Source organism: Anabrus simplex, chromosome 2 (assembly GCF_040414725.1).
Source record: "Anabrus simplex isolate iqAnaSimp1 chromosome 2, ASM4041472v1, whole genome shotgun sequence".
Lineage (NCBI taxonomy): Eukaryota > Metazoa > Arthropoda > Insecta > Orthoptera > Tettigoniidae > Anabrus > Anabrus simplex.
Window position 1 is genome coordinate 155789142 of NC_090266.1, and position 22868 is coordinate 155812009.

At 37.7% G+C, this 22868-nt stretch overlaps 1 protein-coding gene across 1 annotated transcript in view; it reads left to right on the plus strand.

Annotated features, from left to right (window-relative positions):
- Cht11 (Chitinase 11) overlaps window positions 1–22868 on the plus strand; it is a 141093-nt gene that overhangs the window by 101296 nt on the left and 16929 nt on the right. Inside the window, exon 6 of the mRNA XM_067138935.2 lies at window positions 5959–6174. Within this exon, the coding sequence (XP_066995036.2) occupies window positions 5959–6174 (216 nt within the window). The remainder of the gene's footprint in view (window positions 1–5958; window positions 6175–22868) is intronic.

The following is a 22868-nucleotide window of genomic DNA, read 5'->3' on the forward strand; positions in this document are numbered from 1 at the left end:
GTTTACGCTACCTTTGATTAGTACCGCAACTTGAGAAATACCATGGTTCTACTTTACCAGCGATAAGTGCCATTATGAGGGACCATTGACCTGGATACTGAACCCCTTTAGATAGCAAGCATTATCGATTCAGGATTGTGCTTTGGAAGCAGTCCCGTGGTCAGTCATATTGTTTCTGGGAAGGTGAGGCATTGCAGGTCGGATCCACTGATTGTTTTAAATTCATATTCATACATCCATTTTTTTTTTTTTTTTTTTTTTTTTTTTTTTTTTTTTTTTTTTTTTTTTGCTAGGGGGCTTTACGTCGCACCGACACAGATAGGTCTTATGGCGACGATGGGATAGGAAAGGCCTAGGAGTTGGAAGGAAGCGGCCGTGGCCTTAATTAAGGTACAGCCCCAGCATTTGCCTGGTGTGAAAATGGGAAACCACGGAAAACCATTTTCAGGGCTGCCGATAGTGGGATTCGAACCTACTATCTCCCGGATGCAAGCTCACAGCCGCGCGCCTCTACGCGCACACATCCATTCTTCATCACATTTTGAATTCTAGTGAGTGGATGAATTTTGTACTTTTAAATTGTCATTGCATTTTGTCTCATTTCGTACCATTAGGGGCCGATGGCCTAGATGTTAGACCCTTTTAAACAACAAGCATCATGATCAACAGTTAGGTACGTGTGACAGCTTACAGCCTGAAGCTTCACCAGCTATGAAACCCAAATCAAGACCTAATTGCCGGATTGGAACCTTGAATGTACTAACACTGACAAATAAAACTAAAGAAATAGTTGATATGATGGAAAAGAGGAAAATTTTTATCATGGTGATGAGTGAGACCAAACGGAAGGCAACAGGAATAAGACTCCTCCGTCTAGACTATAAACTATACTGGTCTGGAAATCACTTTGAGTCAAGAAATGTAGTGGGCTTTATACTTCATAAAGATATTGATGTTTGTAGCCAGATTGAATTTGTCAGTGATAGAATAATTTAAGTGTCAGTAAATTGGAATGGAGAGAAATATCATATAATCCAGGTCTATGCTCCACAGTCAGGATGTTCAAATGAAAAGAAGCCTTCCTGTCCAACTTGGAAGAACATATGGATTGTGAAAATTTGGTAGTAATGGGAGATTTTAATGCTCAGATTTAATCAGTCAGACTGGGCTATGAATCTTCCCTGGGTCCTCATGGAATAGGGAATAGGATGACAGAGGGCGAACATCTTCTAGATCCTTGTATGAGGAACAATATTGTTGTAAGTAACACTTGGTTCAAGAAAAGGGACATGCATAAGATCACAAAATATAGTTGGGACGATCAATATGGAACTGTGATTGATTATATACTCGCCGACCAAGAAGTTTGTAAGATTGTAAATGATGTCAAAGTAATTCCTAGTGAAAATTTGAATGTAGACCACAGGCTGTTGGTTGCAGGTATCACAAAGAGAAGACCTCCTAAAGTCTACAACAAAAGAACACCAAAATTAAAGACTTTCTGAACCAAGGCTAAAGGAAATGTTTTGAGAAAATGTTTGAAAGATGTTACCTAAAGAAGATCTGCAATCTGGAAATGAGGAATGGGATAACCTGAGAAGAGTATTGGTGAAGACAGCTGAGAGGGTATGTGGAAGGCAGAGCCAAATAAGAAAATCCAAAGAAACAGCATAGTGGAATGAGGATGTAAAAGCTGCTGTCAAAGCTAAAAATGGCACAAGAAGAGCTTTGTACTGCACCAAAGTGTGAGGAAATCCAAGTGAAATAGAGAATAAACTATCATTTTATGGAGAAAAAAGATTACAGGTCAAAAGAATAGTTGACTTTGAGAAACGGAAATGCAAAGATCTTACCAATAGAATAGGGCAAGACAAACAAAAGAAGCTCCTGAAATGCAAAGATCTTACCAATAGAATAGGGCAAGACAAACAAAAGAAGCTCCTGTATAGCATTGTTAGAAACAAAAGAAATTATAATAGTACTATCAGCACAGTAGAGCTTCCAAACGGAGAGGTAACTAGAAATGAAAATGAGATATTACAGGAGTTCAGCAGATATTTCAATAATTTACTGAACTTTAATACAACTGACAACACACGAGATGACCCTCTAAACCTTATAAAGTATAATATAGAAAGTTTGACCTGCCCGGAAGTGGAGACAGCAATATGTAAAAAGAAAAACAAGAAGTCTGCAGGATTGGATGAGCTCAGTGTGGACGTGATGAAAGCACTTGGAGAACCTAGAATACAATAGTTGTAAAGAGTACTAAATAAAATTTGGGAAAAAATGAAATCCCCAGTGACTGGAGGCAAGGAGTGATTATTCCATACTATAGAGGTGTAACGCTTTTATCTCGTGGGTTAAAAATATGAGATCATCCTAGAGAGAAAAATCAGAAAATTTATTGAACCTAAACTTGAGGAAGAACAACATGGATTTAGAGCAAACAGATTAACACTAGACCTTATTCTTTCGACAAGAATGCTCTTCGAAAAATATTGGGATAAAAATAGAATGGTTATAGTTGTATTCTTGGATAGTGAGAAGACATATGATCGTGTACCATGTAAGCACGTACGGAAATGTCTGTGATAAAGAAGTGCCTGATGAGATTATAGCTAGAATAAAATAGCTATATCGAGAGACAAATAGGTGTGTGCAAATTCAAGGAGGCGGGTCAAACTGTTTTGAAACCAAGAACAGAGTCCAACAAGGAAGTTGTCTATCACCACTTCTCTTCATTACTATAATAGATGAGATTATAAAACCAGTGAAAATGAAGGATCAGACAACAAATACACTTGTATTTGCTGATGATGTTATGCTAGGGGGTGAGTCAAGCAGGAGTTCAAGCTGAACTAGACGTTTGGCAAGAAGAATTTGAAAAAATGGGAATGATCATCTGCTGAACTAAAACCGTTGGTTTAGTGATGAGTCGAAATTCTGAAGCAGTCCACTTTGCGAGTGAAAAATGAAGTAGACATTATCAATTAGGGAGCTTCGTTTCTTCTGACAATAACATATACTAAGGAATAGGCAAAAGAATACAAGCTGCATCAAAATTCTACCAATCCATTCCTCAATTACTTTGGGCTGACTCATTTCCCCAAGCTTGCAAGCTCACAATATACACTGACGGACAGAGCAAATGCAACACCAAGAAGGAGTGGTTCGAAAGGGATGAAAGTTGGGGAAAAAACAGAGATGGTACGGACGAATAATTGATGTTTATTTCAAACCGATATGCAGGTTACACAATGCGCACGGCATCGACTCAGTAGGATGTAGGACCACCGCGAGCGGCGATGCACGCAAAAACACGTCGAGGTACAGAGTCAATAAGAGTGCGGATGGTGTCCTGAGGGATGGTTCTCCATTCTCTGTCAACCATTTGCCACAGTTGGTCGTCCGTAAGAGGCTGGGGCAGAGTTTGCAAACGGCGTCCAATGAGATCCCACACGTGTTTGATTGGTGAGAGATCCGGAGAGTACGCTGGCCACGGAAGCATCTGTACATCTCGTAGAGCCTGTTGGGAGATGCGAGCAGTGTGTGGGCGGGCATTATCCTGCTGAAACAGAGCATTGGGCAGCCCCTGAAGGTACGGGAGTGCCACCGGCCGCAGCACATGCTGCACGTAGCGGTGGGCATTTAACGTGCCTTGAATACGCACTAGAGGTGACGTGGAATCATACGCAATAGCGCCCCAAACCATGATGCCGCGTTGTCTAGCGGTAGGGCGCTCCACAGTTACTGTCGGATTTGACCTTTCTCCACGCCGACGCCACACTCGTCTGCGGTGACTATCACTGACAGAACAGAAGCGTGACTCATCGGAGAACACGACGTTCCACCATTCCCTCATCCAAGTCGCTCTAGCCCGGCACCATGCCAGGCGTGCACGTCTATGCTGTGGAGTCAATGGTAATCTTCTGAGCGGACGCCGGGAGTGCAGGCCTCCTTCAACCAATTGACGGGAAATTGTTCTGGTCGATATTGGAATAGCCAGGGTGTCTTGCACATGCTGAAGAATGGCGTGCGGGGCTGCCACCGCTTGGCGGCGGATGCGCCGATCCTCGCGTGCTGACGTCACTCGGGCTGCGCCTGGACCCCTCGCACGTGCCACATGTCCCTGCGCCAACCATCTTCGCCACAGGCGCTGCACCGTGGACACATCCCTATGGGTATCGGCTGCGATTTGACGAAGCGACCAACCTGCCCTTCTCAGCCCGATCACCATACCCCTCGTAAAGTCGTCTGTCTGCTGGAAATGCCTCCGTTGACGGCGGCCTGGCATTCTTAGCTATACACGTGTCCTGTGGCACACGACAACACGTTCTACAATGACTGTCGGCTGAGAAATCACGGTACGAAGTGGGCCATTCGCCAGCGCCGTGTCCCATTTATCGTTCGCTACGTGCGCAGCACAGCGGCGCATTTCACATCATGAGCATACCTCAGTGACGTCAGTCTACCCTGCAATTGGCATAAAGTTCTGACCACTCCTTCTTGGTGTTGCATTTGCTCTGTCAGTCAGTGTACAAAACATATCTTGTACCAATTCTAATATACAGACTGGAAGCAGCAACATTGACTAGATATGCACAAAGTCACCTACAGACCACTGAAATGAAGTTCCTTCGGTCATGTCTTCAAAAGACAGGGAGAGACAAGATAAAGACTGAAAGTATTCGGCAACAACTTGAATTGGACAGGAGCCTGTTGGAAACCTTAGAATTAAGCAGATTACGATGGTATGGACATATGAGAAGGATGGCTCCAATTAGTTGGGAAAAGCAGATTTTCAAAGACCTTGCCGGACATGATGTAAAATGGACTGCAAAAGGTAGAACATCAGCTGTGAGTGGACAGGGCGAACTAGAAGAGTCTCAAACACCCGGCTTACTGGAGCGGAAAATTGTTGATGATGATGATGATCTAATTTGCAGTGGCGTTCTACTTGAAATTATGTGACACACCGAGCACAAAATAAAGCTGAATTCACACTTGTTTACTTATGCAATCTGCTGAAAAGTGTTGAGACATGTACACCTTTAGTAGAAAATGATCAAATGACCAGTATACCAGAATTAAAGAAAGCTCCTTATGTGGGTACCTATTTTATGTATATTGTAGGTAAGTTTTAAAAATGAGGATCCGAACCATTTTTTCACACATATAAATTGTGTAGAATATCTGTGACTAAATTACTCTACCCAGGTACAAAGTTCATGTGCTCTCATCCAAGGTGCCACTAGACAACTGAAGTCCAACACTTCAAAAAATGGCACAGAAATAAATTTTAATTTCTAACAAATGTTTTCAGTTAATTAGTTAAGGATTATTATTATTATTATTATTATTATTATTATTATTATTATTATTATTATTATTATTATTATTATTATTATTATTATTATTCTCACCAAGGAACATTCAACATTATTCACAGATTTGTAGGTAATTTACCAAGTCTTTTTATGTCAATTTTTTCCCCTTGTTTGCATAATACTTTCACTTGGGTGCCCGACACTAAAACAGCTGGTGATAATGAACATTTCCATGTGAGCTAGCCAGAGACACCTGACTTGCTTGCACATGAATATTGTTTGATCGTGGTGAACGGCTGTGTTTGTTTAATTTTGACAGATGTTCGGTCTTCTCAATCACTGGCCGTGTGTATATTCCGTCTGTTCACTCGTATTACTGTGTGTATTGCTGTATTTACTCAGGCCAGCACTTGGTAAAAAGATACCTGTGATCATAAGGAATAGTGAATATATTGAACAAAGACAAACAGTAAAACTTTACCCCCTTCTCCTCCAAACTAATAGCCCATGTTAAGCATTCCTGGTTGATAATGTGTATTCATTTATAATAAAATCTGTACATCGGGAACATTGTTAACACTAGGTTATAGTTGACTAATTAGTGATTTTTTTTTGTTTCTCTCCACAGGTATCTTGACTTTATAAATTTAATGGCCTATGATTACCATTTTTATGTACCATACTTGCCAACCACCGGAGCAAATGCCCCTCTCTACAGTCGGCCTGATGAAAAAGGCTACTTCAGAACATTGAATACCAATTGGTCTGCATTCTATTGGATGGAGAAAGGAATGCCTAAGAATAAGATAGTTGTTGGTGTTCCAACATATGGGCATTCTTTCAGGTATGCTTAATTATAAAATTGATTATATAAATTTTCTTTGTGACAATTTGTGTGTTTAATCCCGGATGCTCAATGGAGTTAATTCTACAACAACAACAACGACAGAGGTGTGATAGCAGAGTGACATAACTGGCTCTTTACAAAGGCAGTCACGGCTCAAATCCTAGACAGTGCACGTGCGATTTTTAAATTAAAAATCACATTGTGTTGTTGGGATTCCATGCAAAACTGGGTGTTCCGTGGTTATGATCATGATACAGACAGTCGCATAAAATTCAGTTTTACAGCAGTTATGTGCTCATTTTATGAGTTAGTTGGCTAGAGAGACACACACACCCACATGTGCACCCACTCCCTCTTTTAGGAACATTGAATGTAGCCTTGAATGCTGATAGGTTCAGTCAAAAACTTTCTGAACTAATTTCCGATTCATCCTACTTTCTTACTATCTTTGACATTAGTCTTCTTGAACTACCTATCCCATACCGAGCAAGTGGCTGTGCGATTTGGGTCACATAGCTACCAGCTTGCATTCGGGAGATAATGGATTCGAACCCAAACTGTCAGCAGCCCTGAAGATGGTTTTCTATTGTTTCCCATTTTCACACCAGGCAAATACTACGGCTTTACCTTAATTAAGGCTACAGTAATTTCCTTCCCATTCCTAGCCCTTTCCTATCCCATCGTTGCCATATAACCTGTCGTGTGTCGATGGGACATAAAGCAAATTGGGAAAGAAAAAAAATATTTCCTCTTCATTCAAAATCAGTACTAATTTCATGAATTCCTGGTTTGTTGGAACTGAAGGCAAGTGCTAGGTCACATACATATATACTGTACCATACCAAATCTGCATGGTATTGTCATTTATTGAATACCTCATGTATACATTAAAGCTAGTGCGGGGATGTGAATGAAGGAAAGCACCCCAGAATTAGGATACCACCCACGACGGGGACGGGTAGACCAGTGAAGGGAGAATGTGAGCGGGATTCACAGATTAATCTCCAACTCTGCTAACCAAGCCACATAAATGCCAACTGCAAGTATAGAAAAGCAGGAAGAAACAGTAGTGGAATGCTCGCGAGATTAACAAGATAATTACATCTAGGAGCCACATGACAGAAAACTGGAACGACAGAGAATATTGATTGAATTTATCTAGTGTCTCGAGTTGATTATATCTTAGTTCCTGTCCTGCTTTTATTTCATTAGAATAGTTATTGAGTTTTTATTTGACGCACTGAAGAACCAAAGACGAATCTCTACCAATGAACAGCCGGATGAAGAAAGCGGGTTGGCAGTAAGGTATAGAATACAACAATCATAATTGTTACCGTGTTTTTGTGGATCACAGAGATGAAAGAAGGTGTGGGCATGAACGGGTCTATCTACTACAAATCAAAGATTAATTAAAAGCTTTAAAATTAAAATTATGTTCCTTTTCTCTTCTTTTTCTTTCAAATGCGAAACATTAACAAAACAAGTCGCTCAGCGATGGAACAAAATTTCAGGTGCAAATGTTTAAATACAAAGTAGGAGAAATCAGAAAATCAACAAAATTTGTCAGTTAATTATCTGAGCTTGAAGCTCCTGATTTTACAAATGTTACTTGAGCACCATTGTTTCGTATACTCAAGAGTCAAGGAGACAGGTCTCCCACTTTCCTTTACAGAGTTTTTATAACACTTCTACAAAAAATAGAAAGAGCGTCAATGCTCTAATGAATATCTAGGACACTACGCTCCAAAGCTTATACCTTTACTGCCTTCTCACGGCAACCTTCAACAACCAGAGCATATTTACTCACTAAAATTTACACTTCCAGGCCTCTCAAGGCACCTCCTACATTTTACAATACAAACAGAGTTCACTGTCTTTAAACTCTCGTGGTCTAACCATTTAACGGAAATAACTAAGCTTTACAGGAGTATCAAATACTCATTCTACCGGGCCTTTGTGGGAAGAAAAGAACACAGGTTAAAGTTACTGGCCCCGAAATCAAAATGATGCAGAGGCAGACATTTGCACTCCTTGAAACTGACACTCAGAAGTTTAAAACCTTAGTTGGGCTCACTGCCTGATGTTAGAGAGGCTAATCCTATTCTACTGAGGTGATTAGATGGAGAAACTTTAAGTTACAAGGCTACAGATAGAAAACGGTTACAAAAACATAGTCACCTAAAATACAAGTTGATAGGGAACTCGAGAGGGTGTTGCACTCTCTATTCCCGAATTTCAGCAAAGTTTTTAATCTAGTTTTGAGATTTACATGAGAAGATGAAGTTTACATTATTGGAAATAGGAAATTTAAGGTTACGGTACATATTTAAAGATAGGAAATCTTCCCCTCAAGCTAGCTTTCAGAGGCTATCGCATAGATATTAAATGGCTGCCATTACCTTAATCTGCAAAAAAGTTTGATGAAGGGCGAGACGCCGCTTCCACAATTAGCACACACTCAGTAAACTGGACGATCAAGAAGACCAGGTGGCTCGAAAAGGTACCAGCTTTTATACGCAAGAGGAAGGTTCTAGAGAGATCTGGGCTAAGGCCCAACACACTCCTAATTTTATTAGATAATTAAATATGTAGAAGAAAACACTGATTGGTGGAAAAATACACATACAAAATTTCTCATTGGTTAATTTTGAAGTTGGCAGAAAGAGATCAAATTGTTGACAACTGTGTTACACCAAAAACCAAAAGGCAAATCAACTCAGTTTAGGAAACCTTAAAATAATGAATTACTTTGGAATTTTAATAGTTCCTCTTCACACTAGAGGACACAAAAAGTCCAAACTTCTTGTCCAAGTAGTTGCAAATTTATATTGAAGATGGCGTTTTTCAAGGCGCTTCATTTGAATGAACAGGGCGGGTGTACCCTCGCGGTACAATAATAATATAATTATAGTTACTAATAAAAATTCTGAGTTAAATCGGAGTTGGTAAAAGTGTGCAAAATTAATTTGGACCAAACTGTTGGAACATGTGATAGAAAATTGGACTGCAAAGGGTTAAATGGCAAAAGTGTATTGAACAGGTGGACTTCATACAATTAAATTCTGTTTAGAATTTTATCTTAGATACCTGTCTATATATTTGCAAATACCAGATGATTGCAAGATTGGCCCAAATAAATGTGTAAACGGAGTGGCTGCGCGGTTTGGATTACGTAACTGACAGCTTGCATTCGGGAGATAGTGGGCTCAAACTCTACTGTGGGCAGCCCTGAAAATGGTTTTCTGTGGTTTCCAATTTTCACACCAGGAACATGCTAGGGTTGTGCACCTTAATTAAGGGCATGGCTGTTTCCTTCCCACTCCTAGCCCTTTCCTACCCCATCATCACCATAAAAGATGTGTTGGTGCTATGTAAAGCAAATTGAAAAAATCACTATCCTCCTTCAAAATCCCTACTACTTTCATAAATTCCCAGTCTGTTGCAATTACATCACATTGTGCTAACAACATAGAGCAGGTGCCTTCATTATTACCAAGTCCCACATAAAAAATTGGGTTAATGGGATTTTGGAAAAATGTCTCAGTGACCGCAATATTTAAACCATACAATATCCAACAACAAATCTACATACGAGCTTTTATTACGGTATTGTTGTTGTTGTTGTTGTTCTTGTTCGTGTTGTTGTTGTTGTGACGGCTTGCTTATGTCCAATATTGAATAGTTTTATCCTAAGTGAAATGCTATCACAAGTTAGCATGTTGAAAGCATGGCTTAACAGAGATCATAATCCTGGCCTATCATTTCCAGTCAGATCTTATCACCAAACATTTGCATAAATTGCAATGAATTGTATATAAATGTATATGAGGGATTCCTCCCGATGGTATCACCACCTTGACGAAGGCAAAATACATTTTGCTGGGTGTTTGGAGGCTTGGGTGTTCAAATGATCCTTAGGGCTATGCCGGCAGGAGCACATGCTCCTGGTAGGGCCACCCAAGCCGGACAGGTCTAAGGTGATGATCCAGACTAAGAGTGATACCCTGGTCCTCCAGGTTGGGGGTTGGGCATAGGGTTAACTCCCCTACCTTGTAAAAAGACAAATGTTACGGATACCTTAAGACAGGGATGGTGAACCTTTTCCAGCCAGTGTGCCATTTTAAGTCTGGTTTATTATTCTCAACTATTTACCGTGCCACTTGTTATTTTCTTTTAAGGAATAGCTACACCCTCCCTCCCCCACAACTGACTTCCTTTCTTAATTCCTAATTATGTTTCATAATATGTTATTATTCATTTAGTGATTTATTTATTTACTTATTTATTTAATATATATCTTGTAAATGCATTTTCTTGCACATTTTGTGGTTGTATTATGCAAATACATCAAAAATACATTTCTAAGTATGTAAGTTTGGAGAATACCTAACATTACTTGTAAAAATATATATAATAAGGTCTCATTGTAACACACTTTGTCATTAAATATTATAAGATATAATAATTTAAAATACTAATATTGCTAATGGACTTTAGGTAAAATATTGTTCTCACATTTAGTACCCATATCATTCACATTAGGTTCATAATTTCTTGTCTTCAATAACACACAAGAAGCACTTAGGTCTGTTGACTTCACAACGTTCATTGTAGAAAATAGCTGTTCATAGGCATATGATGACCCAAACAAAATTTTGTGGGAGGCTGTCTCATTGTTCACGTATTAAGTTGTCTGGCTTCTGGAGAGAGTATTCACCATCAACAGCACAGTTTATTTTCACCCATGCTTTACCAAGTTGTACGAATTTGTTCACCCATGTATTGCTTTCTCCACATTCAATTAACTCCACTTCTAAATGGTCAGTAAAAAATTAACCTTAATGTCACTCATTTGTGCAATATGAGGTTTTGCAATAAAGTGAAATGTTTTCTCTAAATCTCGAAATTGGAAAAATCTCTTGAAAATATTTGTTTTGAATTTTGTGATACGTCCACATACTTCTTTCAAATACTTTTCGTGCCTTCAAAAGTTAATTGATTTATACACCTCTTCTCTTCCAAGACTTTGTGAGTGGGAAGCAGATGATGATGAAAAGTACTTGGCACCCGCAGAAAAACATAGAACAGGAGACATAGATATAACCAGATGGTGTAACAAGAAATCAAATAGACCATGTTATCATCGACAGGCGGCATGCATCAGACATCATGGATGTTAGAAGTTGTAGAGATGCTGATGCTGATTCAGACCATTATCTTGTAAAGACTTGGCAAGGACAGAAAAAGTAAGAAGAAAGACAAAGCATAATGTAGAGGGTCTGAAAAACGAGGAATTGCAAGAAAAATACAAGAAGAAAATAGCAGAATCTTTGGAAATAAGAAAGGAGTTATGGGAGAAAGGAGAAGTGAAAAGTAAGTGGGAGATACTGTGAACAGTTATCAGTGAAGTTGCAGATGATACTTTGGGGAGGAAGGAACGTGTAAAGAGAGCAGAATGGTTTGATGAAGAATGCTTAACACTAATTCAAGAGAGGAATAAAGCTAGGAAAAGAATGCTTCAAAGGAGGACAAGGCAAGCAGTGGAAGAGTACAGAGAGAAGCAGAGAAGAGCTGATAAGATTACAAACCATCACTCTCGTTTTTGTTCCGTATTGAAAACAGTGATCTCACTTAGTTTACAAAAGGAGTATATTTATTACCCCACCTATTCAATACAATTGGTACCATGTTATGTGGTTAAATAAACATACAAATTCTAAATTTTATGAGGACATGTTTTGCCTTATTGGGCATCATCAGCGTTATTAATTTAATCTTAAAACAAACATTGTTTAGAGGATATTGACATTCATAATTTGCAAAAATTGAACTGTGATTTCTTATGGTATTAACACTGAGGAATAGTAGTTATAAAATATGATGTTGGGACATGACATATACCAAACATGTTAAAATCATAGTAAACAAATTTAAAATCTTTTCCAAAAGAAAATTTGTGTCATATAAAATTCTAAAAACGGCACGTCTGGTACTGAAGTGGATCCTCTTCGTAAGAAAATTCAGCATATACTTGCTTGGGGCAGTTGTCAACACAACTTCTCAATAGACTAAAATGGTTGAATTATTGAGGGTGAATTTTGTTTATATTTTGCATTCCGACCTTAAAAAATATTGCCCAAGAGAAAAAGCGAATACCGGTATTATAAAATTATCTTCATTAAGTTGATTGATCCAGAAAATTATCGTGATATAACCAATGCAAGAACACGTTGATGTGCTGGTTGAAGTTGCTTTTGAGATGAGTATATCCGAGTATTTGACAGGTATATTTTGATTGTCACGTGAAAATGCGGTCTTTATAGAAGATCTAGAACACCGAGGAAATGAATGTGGTTACACTGTAAAGGAACAAAAAGGCGAGTTTGACCGAGTTTGACCGAGTTTGACATGTGTGTTTAAATCGTATGTTGATGACCAAGAATCATGTAATGCGGGTACTTAACTCATTCTTACAAGAGATGAAAATCATTTTTATCCGTTTTGAAAATTTCGTTAAGTATATAGGAAAATATTTAAAATTTTATTTCCACCTATTCAATACAATATAAGATATTGACATTTAACTTAAAACATATTTCAAAAGTGAGACATGTTTCGCCTCATATTTTGAGGCATCTTCAGTCACTAATCAAAACCACAATTGAACAGGACCTTCAAATTTTAAAAAGATTAAAAAAAGGTAGACTTAAGACTGAATTCGAGAATTTATATATATTTTTGGATCAAAAATTCAATGCTAATAAAAATTTAAATGATCCAATAGACAATAGAACCCCTTTATATGACCAATTGGTGGCATTGTTTGATAAAGTAAACTTTCAGGACAAAAATTTCTTCAATATTTTCAGTACAGTTTCAATAAACATTCCTTCCACGTCAACAAACACATCACACCCCCCTACCCCTCCCAATTTACGTAACTCACCTCCGTGGGCCAATCTTAAGCCTAAAAATGCTTCACACCCCTCCGCTTCCCCCACCATACACAACTCCCTTCCGTGCGCCAATCACAAACCTACAGCCCCGCCCCTTCCAAACCATTCCCCTCCGCACAGACGACATGCGTACAACACAAGGAGTAAAAACGTTAGCGACCACTAGTATCCTGACAACGATTCTCACAAGAAGTCAAACAGGCTAACAACGCCATAGGTAAGCACCAACATCCTCTCTTCATCAACACTTTTACAAAACCTTCCCAAGTTTTTTCTTCCATTCTCATCAAAATTAATACAGTTTTTTCTTCATTTCAGAACCAACCAATCTACAACATTATTTCAACAGCCCCATCTAACTTCCACAACATTCGTCAATAAGATAAAATTTCCAATATCAACACTTTGAAAATACGTAATTGTCAATCAGTTATGAAAACAACAGCCATTCAACCTCATGTCAAATCTTACCAACGTAGAGAATAACTGCTTATCATAATCTCTACAAACTTACTCCGATGATTCAAAATAAATTTAAGCCAACTCTTAACTTCGTGTAAACACGATCTCGCTGAACCATTTTATAAACAATCTACGAACTGTTTGACCATTAAATATTACGGGCAAATATACGCTGGCGTCAACAACAATTGCCCAGCATTTTGGAATGTTTTTTCTTTATCTTTTATATTCATTAATGTAATCTTTTTCATATTCTTGTACCTCATATTAACGTGTTATTCTACTTATGCATCAAACTCTGACTACAGCTTTAAGCCATCAACTTTCACTCATAATTATAAGATACCTCCATTTTTAAGTGTACCCCCTAAGAACCTACTATTTTAATATCATTTAAATGTATTGTATATTTTTAATGAAATGATTTTATATGCTTTCCACTATGTATTTAAAATTTAATATTGACTAAGGCTTCAAGCCATCTTCTGTAATACTGTACCATCCTATGACGTCCTTTTCATCAAGTGAACAACACATGTTTTCATCACTACAATAGAGTTTTAGTTATTTCATGAACATTGTATAATAGCTGTAGAATATTTGGAAACGTTGTCTGACAGAAATAATGTTTTGATTAGTGACTGAAGATGCCTCAAAATATGAGGCGAAACATGTCTCACTTTTGAAAAATGTTTTAAGTTAAATGTCAATATCTTATATTGTATTGAATAGGTGGAAATAAAATTTTAAATATTTTCCTATATACTTTACTTACTCATTCGCCGTAATTATGTCTATCTTACAGTATTAACAGCGTTGGTCTGTCTGGATTTCCTACTCCTCGTGTTGTAACGATGTGATAGAGGAGGAGGGAAAGCGGAGGTAGGCGGAGCATTACATGTCGATGTTAATATGGGAGGGGGATTGTTTGGAGGGGCAAGTGCAGGCTTGGTATTCAGTGAGATAAGGGGAGTTTTTGACTCAAAGGATTTAAATATTTGTGGGACTCTTCTGATTTGGATTGACAATAGCTTAGGTGTTAACGTATGTAAGGGACTCTTGACTTCCGTATCATCGTTAAGGTTTCGATCTTTATTAAATGTTTTGTCCAGAAAAAATATATATATTCTCTAATTCATTTAGAAGTTTACCTTTGTTTGTATTCCTGATTATTGTGAGATCCTATTCTATTGAAGTAAAACGGTGACCAGTTTCCTTCATGTGCATGCTCATTGCTGAATATTTATTGTGCTTTTCTGCACTGAAGTGTTCTATGTATCTTACAAAGAAGCTTCGTCCAGTCTGTCCAACATATGAAATTCCACACTGGGAACATGTTAACCTGTAGACCCCTGAACCTGAATATTTATTGTTATTATTATTGATTTTATTATAATTGAAAAATATATTTTGTGTTGTGTTGGTTGTTATAAAGGCTTTGTTCATATTATATTTGTTGAAAGTGTTAGTAATTTGGTGGACAACTGGGTTACTATATATGAAAGTGGCATACACAGTTCTTTTAGGTTTGTTTGGTATAAGGTTTGTGGATAACTTGTTTTTAATCTTATGAAGTAAGCGGTTTACCATTTCAATCTTACAACCATTAATTTTGGCAAGATTCCGTATAGAATTTAATTCTGTTTTTAAGCTAGTAGGGGATAATGGGATTCTTAAAGCTATGTGTATCAAACTATAAAAAGATGCCTGTTTCTGAAGACCAGGGTGTAGTGAGGAATTATTTATGGTTACGGACGAATGTGTAGGCTTTCTATGAATCTAAAACTCAAAGGTGTTATTAGTTCGGGTGACCTTTATGTCTAGGAAATTTAAGGAGCCTTTGTCTTCATCTTCATTAGTGAAATTTACGTTAGGGTTGATATTATTTAAGCTTTCTAAGACTTTGCTGCTATTGGTGACACTCTTATCAATTATTACGAACGTGTCATCCACGTACCTCAACCATAAACAAATCCCTTTAATATTAGTTCTGATTTTTGTGTGTTCAATCGTGTCCATGTAAATATCAGCTAGGATGCCCGAAATTGGATCACCCATCGCTAGGCTGTTCTGTTTATAAATGTTCTTATTGAAATAGTTGTTGTCTAGAACAAAATTTAATAGTGTCATGATTTTGTCGATCTCCATTTTACTGAGACCACTATGTTTACAGATGTTACTATAGATGATGTTGACAGTGTCTCTGGTCGGGATATTTGAGTGCATATTAATCATGTCAAAGGAGCATATTGTATGATAAGGTTGTAGGTTGAATTTATTTAGGATCTCACAAAAATCAATGGAATTCTTTAAAGGTTGCTTGTTATTAAATGTGTAATGTTTCTTAAGGAAGCCATGGATATACTTAGAAGCTTTATAGGTTGGACTGTTTCGGCAGTTGATGATGGGACGTATTGGGATGTCATTCTTATATACTTTAAGAAGGGCTCTTGCTACAGGGATGTTGGGATTCTATGTTTGAGTCTTTGTTGATCTTGTTCGTTAAAAAGAAATATAGATTTCTTTAATAATGTGTTTAAATTACGCTGTATTTTTGCTATCGGGTCCTTATTAAGTACCGTGTAACTATTACTATTAAAAAAATCTTCTTTTTTTTGAATATATGTTTCTTTATCTAGTAGAACTATTGATCCCCCTTTGTCAGCTTTAGTTACAACGATGTTGTTTTCTATCTTAGTTTTCAAGTTTTGTATTCATGTGTGTTGATCAGGATCAAATTTAGTATTCAGATCTTCTGCTAATCTTGGAAGTTTTTTCTTTAATTCTGTTTTTATGTCGTTTTGTATTTCATAAGTAGGGCCCGGATTTTTATGTTTTAACCTATTTTTTTCCTTGCTATTTAATTCACAAATTTCGATATATTTGTTCGTTTTACGCTTCCTGGAGCTGAATATGTGAATTTCATTGCACCTAAGAAAACCTAAATGAGGGGTTGACACCTAAAATAACCTAAATAGCTGTTTTACCTTCTTCAAATAAAGAATGAATACACTTTAAGGAAGAATTATTTGCATCCTGTTTACCAGAAGACATTAGATGAAATAAGAGAAGATACAGGCAATCACTATATTTGGTGTTCTGTCGATGAAACATCTGACAGTTGCGGTCGCTTCATTGTGGATGTGGTAGTAGGTAAGCTGGATCAAAATGAACCAGGTAACACTCATCTAATTCTGTGTAAAGAAATAGAACAAACTAACAACAGCACAACAGCCTGCGCTGTGAGGGATGCTTTACGCATATTGTGGCCAGAAGAGAATCAAGATAGTAAGTTCCTTTTGTTAGTGACAGACAGTGCTGCTTACCTGAGCATGCTTCACGTTACGTGCTTGGCCCACGGTCTGCACCGCCTTGCGGAGGAGATTAGAAGCAACTTCAGTGACGTCAACAGTGTGGTTTCTTCAGTCAAGAAAGTTTTCTCAAAGCCCCAACACGTAACAGTTGTTCAAAGAGAAACTACCAACACCACCTCTTCCACCTGAGCCGATACTTACCCGCTGGGGAACTTGATTGTCTGCCGCTATTTACTATGCTGAGCACCTACGAGGGCAGATCAGAAGATAAGTTGCACTTTCCAGTTATGGCCATTTATTACACCACCTATACAACAGCAACACGGCTATAACGACATACACTGTAAGTTCAATTAGGCTTTCTTTTTGGTACATTATTTTGATTTCATTCTTTAACCAGATATCATTTACTCTATTTTGAACTCTGTGCATATTAATATTATTTAAATTCTTTCTTTGTATTGATTTCAAGAATTTTGGGATCAATTTCAGTCTGACAGTTTTTTAGGAAAGCTATATCCTTGTTTAATTTACATATTTTTGTTTTAAGATTGAGGAATCTATTCAATTGACATCTTGCCTGGTTGGCTACTACATTACAAACCATCACTCTCATTTTTGTTCCGTATTGAAAACAGCGATCTCACTTAGTTTACAAAAGAAGTATGTTTATTACCCCACCTATTCAATACAATTGGTACCACGTTATGTGGTTAAATAAACATATAAATTCTAAATTTTATGGGGACATGTTTTGCCCTTTTATAAATATGTTGTTTTTCAAAATTTGTTTTAAATTTTTTTGGATTCCATTAGTGGGATCTTTTTTAACTATTTAAATATTGCTTTCTGTGAAGAGAGTCAATCCTGATAGCAAAAATGAACCTAAACATACTAATAATAGACAATTAAAAGAACTTAAACGAAAGATTCAAGATAATAATCTTATAATTACAAAAGCCGATAAAGGTAATGTTACAGTCATTATGGACAAAACTCAACATGTTGAAAAAACTGAACAATTCTTCACTGAAAGCAACATTTCAATAGTTAAAAAAGATCCCACTAATGGACTCCAAAAATAATTTAAAACAAATTTTGAAAAACAACATATTTCTGATGAATGAACAAGAAACTAAAAAGCTGCTTAATATGAACCCAAGACTTCTTACTGCTAGAGCGATGCCAAAAATACATAAACCTGGGCTACCCATCAGACCTATTATTAATTAATTACTGGACTAGTCCAACATGTAAAATTTCACAATATGTACATAAATTTCTTCAAACACATTTTAAATTTCACAACAATAAATCTATAAAGAACTCTGTCGAATTCTGTAATGCTACCAAAAATTTAGAATAAAAATTCCAATAACACAATACACTGGTATGATATTAAAAATATGTATCCTAGTATTCCAATAAAAGAAACCATTAACATTATTAAAGAGAATTTGATCCAATTTAAGCACTTGAGTCTTCATGAAATAAATGAATTTTTAATCGTCCTAGACTTTGTCTTAAACAACTTTTATGTTTAACAACAAAATCTACCAACAAAAAGGTCTTCCGATGGGCACCCCAGCATCAGGCATCTTAGCCGAAATTTATATTTATTACATGGAAAAAACAAAAATTATCAATAAACTTGAAGGTTTGTACCATTGGTCTAGATTTGTAGATGACACCTTTGTAATACTAGATGAAAGAATTACTGATGGCCAGACCTTTTTAAAACTAACTTAACTCTCTTGATCCATATATCAAGTTCACACTTGACTCTGAAGTAAATAACACTTTAAATTATTTAGACTTGAAAATTACTAGAAATAACCAAAACCTTTCATTTAGTATTTTTAGAAAACTAATGCAGACTGTCAACATGATCTAAAATGATTCTTTACACCCAGGAGCTTAAAAAAGCCGGTTTCTTTAGTATGATTTACAGAGCTTTTAATATTCCGCTTTCAACCCAGGATTTAGAAAAAGAAATTAATACTATATAGCATATAAGAATGGCTATAATAAAGCATTTGTACACAGGATTATAAATAAAGTAAAAATTAAGCCTATGACCATTAGAAAAAGAACGAAAAGAAAAAGAGAATAAAAAATTTGCCGTATTTACATTTAATAACAGTAAAATGTATATTGTATTACGAATTTATTCAAAAAACGTAATTTAAGAATCTTTTTAGGACTAACAACACAAACTCGCAATTATTTTATAACATTCATATCGTTAATAATAATAATATTATAATAATAATAATTATAATAAAAATTCAAAAATTCGGGTGTTTAGAAACTGAAATGTACTAGTTGTTTAAAAACTTACATTGGGCAAACAGGAAGAAACTTAATTATAAGATATCAGAAACACACCAGAGCCAAGAAATGCAACAGATACTCGGCCATGAGCGAACACATGACAGACTCCAATCACATGTTTACAAACATAGACAATGACCTTAACACTTTCAACACTATGCCCGTACGGGATACGGGCGCGCTGCTTTCCTGCTTGTGGACGGCGCCCATATGTGATGAGGGCGTGATTTTCTCGTGTATTTATATCCAGCTGCACGTATCACGTAGGGTTCCCGTCCCTTGGTTGGAGGTAATAGTTCATCTAGTGACCACTAGAATGCAGCAGTTATCGGGAATTTCGAACTGAAATGATAAACATGGTATTTTCTCCTTGCCGTAACCTCTACCGAAGCACTCTGTGTGCCGTGTGCTGCGCACGCCAAATCTGCCACGCTGTCAGCTGTGTTACTGTGTAAACATGTCTTCACGCCGGCTCAATGATAGTGGTATTTTGGATATTTTATCGGGAGAAGCGGGTTCAGAGATGGATGAAAGTGATGACGACCCTGCTTACGAACCAGATAACGTATCAAGCGATAGTTCAGGTAAGATTTTTATTTATTACGCCACTTTGGAACGTAAGTGTTTAGCTGTATTATTTTACTCCGAATACAAACGATAGAAATACTTCGCGTACAGAAATTTGGGTTTATTTTTTTCGTTTAGATGAAGAGACGCAGGCTGATGATTCACCTGTGCCGGGAACATCTGCCGGATCATCTGAACCTGATGATGAATGGTCAGAAGCAGATGACCAACCACAGCTACCTGTCTTCCAGTCGGCATCTGGTTCTACTCAGTTTATGGTGGGGAGTGATGAAATGGATTGTTTCAGTAATTTTTTTAGTGACGATGTGATCAAAAATATAAAAACAGAAACTAACAGATATGCAGGTACGACAATTGCGGCAATGAAACGTCAGGGCTAACTGAAGGAAAATTCCATGTGGCACCGGTGGTCTGCAGTAAAACTTCACGAAATTTATTGTTTTTTTGCAACAATTTTGCATATGTGTGTGGTGAAGCTACGCAAATTTAGTGATTATTGGTCTACTGATCCCTTTTATCAGACAGGATTTGCCAGTCGATTGTTGAGTCGTGATAGATTTTCCGGAATTTTATTTATGTTGCACCTAAATGACAATGCCACCTTCATCAAGAAGGGGGAACCTAATCATGACCCACTACATAAACTCAGGCCTTTCTTTGACTTTTTTGTGCACAAATGCATTGCCAGTTTTCAGCCGCATGAGAACCTAACAATAGATGAGGCTATATGTCCCTTCCGTGGTCGAGTAGGGTTTAGGGTTTATATGAAGAATAAGCCCAATAAGTACGGTATGAAAATGTATGTACTTTGCGATGCGGCAACAGGCTACTGGTACGTACTGAATTGTGAAATATATACGGGATCCGCAGGGAACGTTGATAACAGCATTCAGGCTCTTGTAGATAGATTATGCTCACCGTTTTTCACTAAGAGCCACTGTATTTATATGGACAGGTACTATACTAGCCCCTCCCTACTGAATATGCTGTGGCAAAAGAAAACCCTGGCTGTTGGAACTGTCATGAAAAGCAGGAAGGGTTTACCACCAACGTTCAAGACAAAGAAATTGAAGAAGGACGAGATGATATTTTTGAGGAAAGGGCACCTTCTTGCTGTGAAGTGGAAGAGCAAGCGGGATGTTTTATGCCTTTCAACAAAACATAAGGCTTCCACTACACTTGTTTCTGGTAGATCGAAAGGTGGTGTCGTACAGAAACTAAAGCCCGACGTAGTCATCGATTACAATATAAATAAAACTGGTGTTGATAGAACCGATCAACTGAACAGTTATTACCCATTTGCACGGAAGACAATGAAATGGTGGAAAAAGCTCTTCTTCCATTTGTTCCTTATGTCTGTTGTTAAATGGTTTCATTCTATATAAAGAGATCTCAAAATCAAAGATATCTCTTGTGGATTACATGAGAATGATCAGTTTGCGGTTAGCAGCTAAAGGAGGAGGAGACATCTCAAGGCTGGAACCTACTCCCTCCCCCAGTGTTGACAGGACTTTTGCTCGCCATTTTCCAGAAAAGGTTCCTCCAACGAACAATAAAGTGAATGCTACTCGTTATTGCAAGGTATGCTCAGACAGGGGCAAGAAGGAAAGTGGTAAGCGTGTCAGAAAAGAGAGTAGATGGTGGTGCAAGGAGTGCGAAGTAGGACTGTGTATAGTCCAATGTTTTCAGGACTACCATACGAAAACAAACTATTCCTAAATAGGTAAATATTTTATTCCACTGCATTTGTGTTTATTTGTGGCATAAGTAGTCGCAGTAAATGATTATTTTTTATTGTTTGAGCAAGATAATTGGTATAAACTCAATGTAAAAAATATTTTCCGTACTATTTTTTCATGTTTTTCATAAGACTAGTATAATTAAATTACTTCAGATATTCACTTGTTGGTTAACATCTTCATTTTGGATGGTTGATACCTTCATTTGGTACAAAAATCAGGCATGTAATATGTTTCGCTGTTCCATAATAACGTGTTAAAAATTAGCAAAAAGACCCAGTTCACAGCCAGGATCTATGTTACAATATGGCAGTGTTGAAAGCGTTAAAATACTGACAACTGTAAATAAAGGCCATTTATTGAACGTATATGAAGAAATTTACATTTATCTAGACCAAAGGAACAATCCAACAAATAATATCAATGAGCTTTCTGAGAAGTATTACATTTTATATGAAGAACTAATAAAAGCGAGAGTTAGGAAGAAACGTCAGACGCCAACACGTCACACGCTCGGTGACACTCAGGTCGTTCCCCCTAGGACGCACCGCCGTACTTCCCCTCCACACTCCCCGCTCAGCATAGGAATTACCTGTACTTGTTTTAAAGCAGATGCACACTTACCTCAGTAGAAGTGAGTCCTTCTCCGCACATCGGGGCCAATAAGAAGGAGTAAGTAATACACTGAAGAAAATGGAAATTGCAACACCCAGAAGGAGTGGTGCTACATTGCTGCAATTGAACACGCAGGACGAGTGTTTGGTTGTGATTCGATGATTACACTTTCATGACCCTCTGGCTGCAAGTTTGGACAACAATCAATACAGGATGTGCCCACCACGAGCTGCAATACATTGATGAATTTGTCGAGGCATGGAGTCAGTAAGACCCTGGATTGCTTCCTGAGGAATTGTGGCCCATGCTTGCTGCACTGCATGGGTCAGTTGTTCCAGAGTTGTGGGTGGCTGAGGACGGTTGGGCAGTTGTCGACCCATCATGTCCCACACATGCTCAATAGGACTGAGGTCCGGGGATCTGGCGGGCCATTCTAAGGTTGTGATGTCATGGAGAGCTTCTCTGGAGATGCGTGCAGTGTGAACCCGGCCACTGTATTGCTGAAACATCCCATTAGCAATGTTCGCCATCATAGGGACAACCACTGGATTGAGTACCCTATCGACGTACTGTCGAGCTGTCATAGTGCCCTCGACAAGCACTAATAGTGATTTTCACATTAAAGCCAATAGTTCCCCAGACCATAATGCTTGGTGTTGGCCCTGTGTGCCTCTCGACAATAA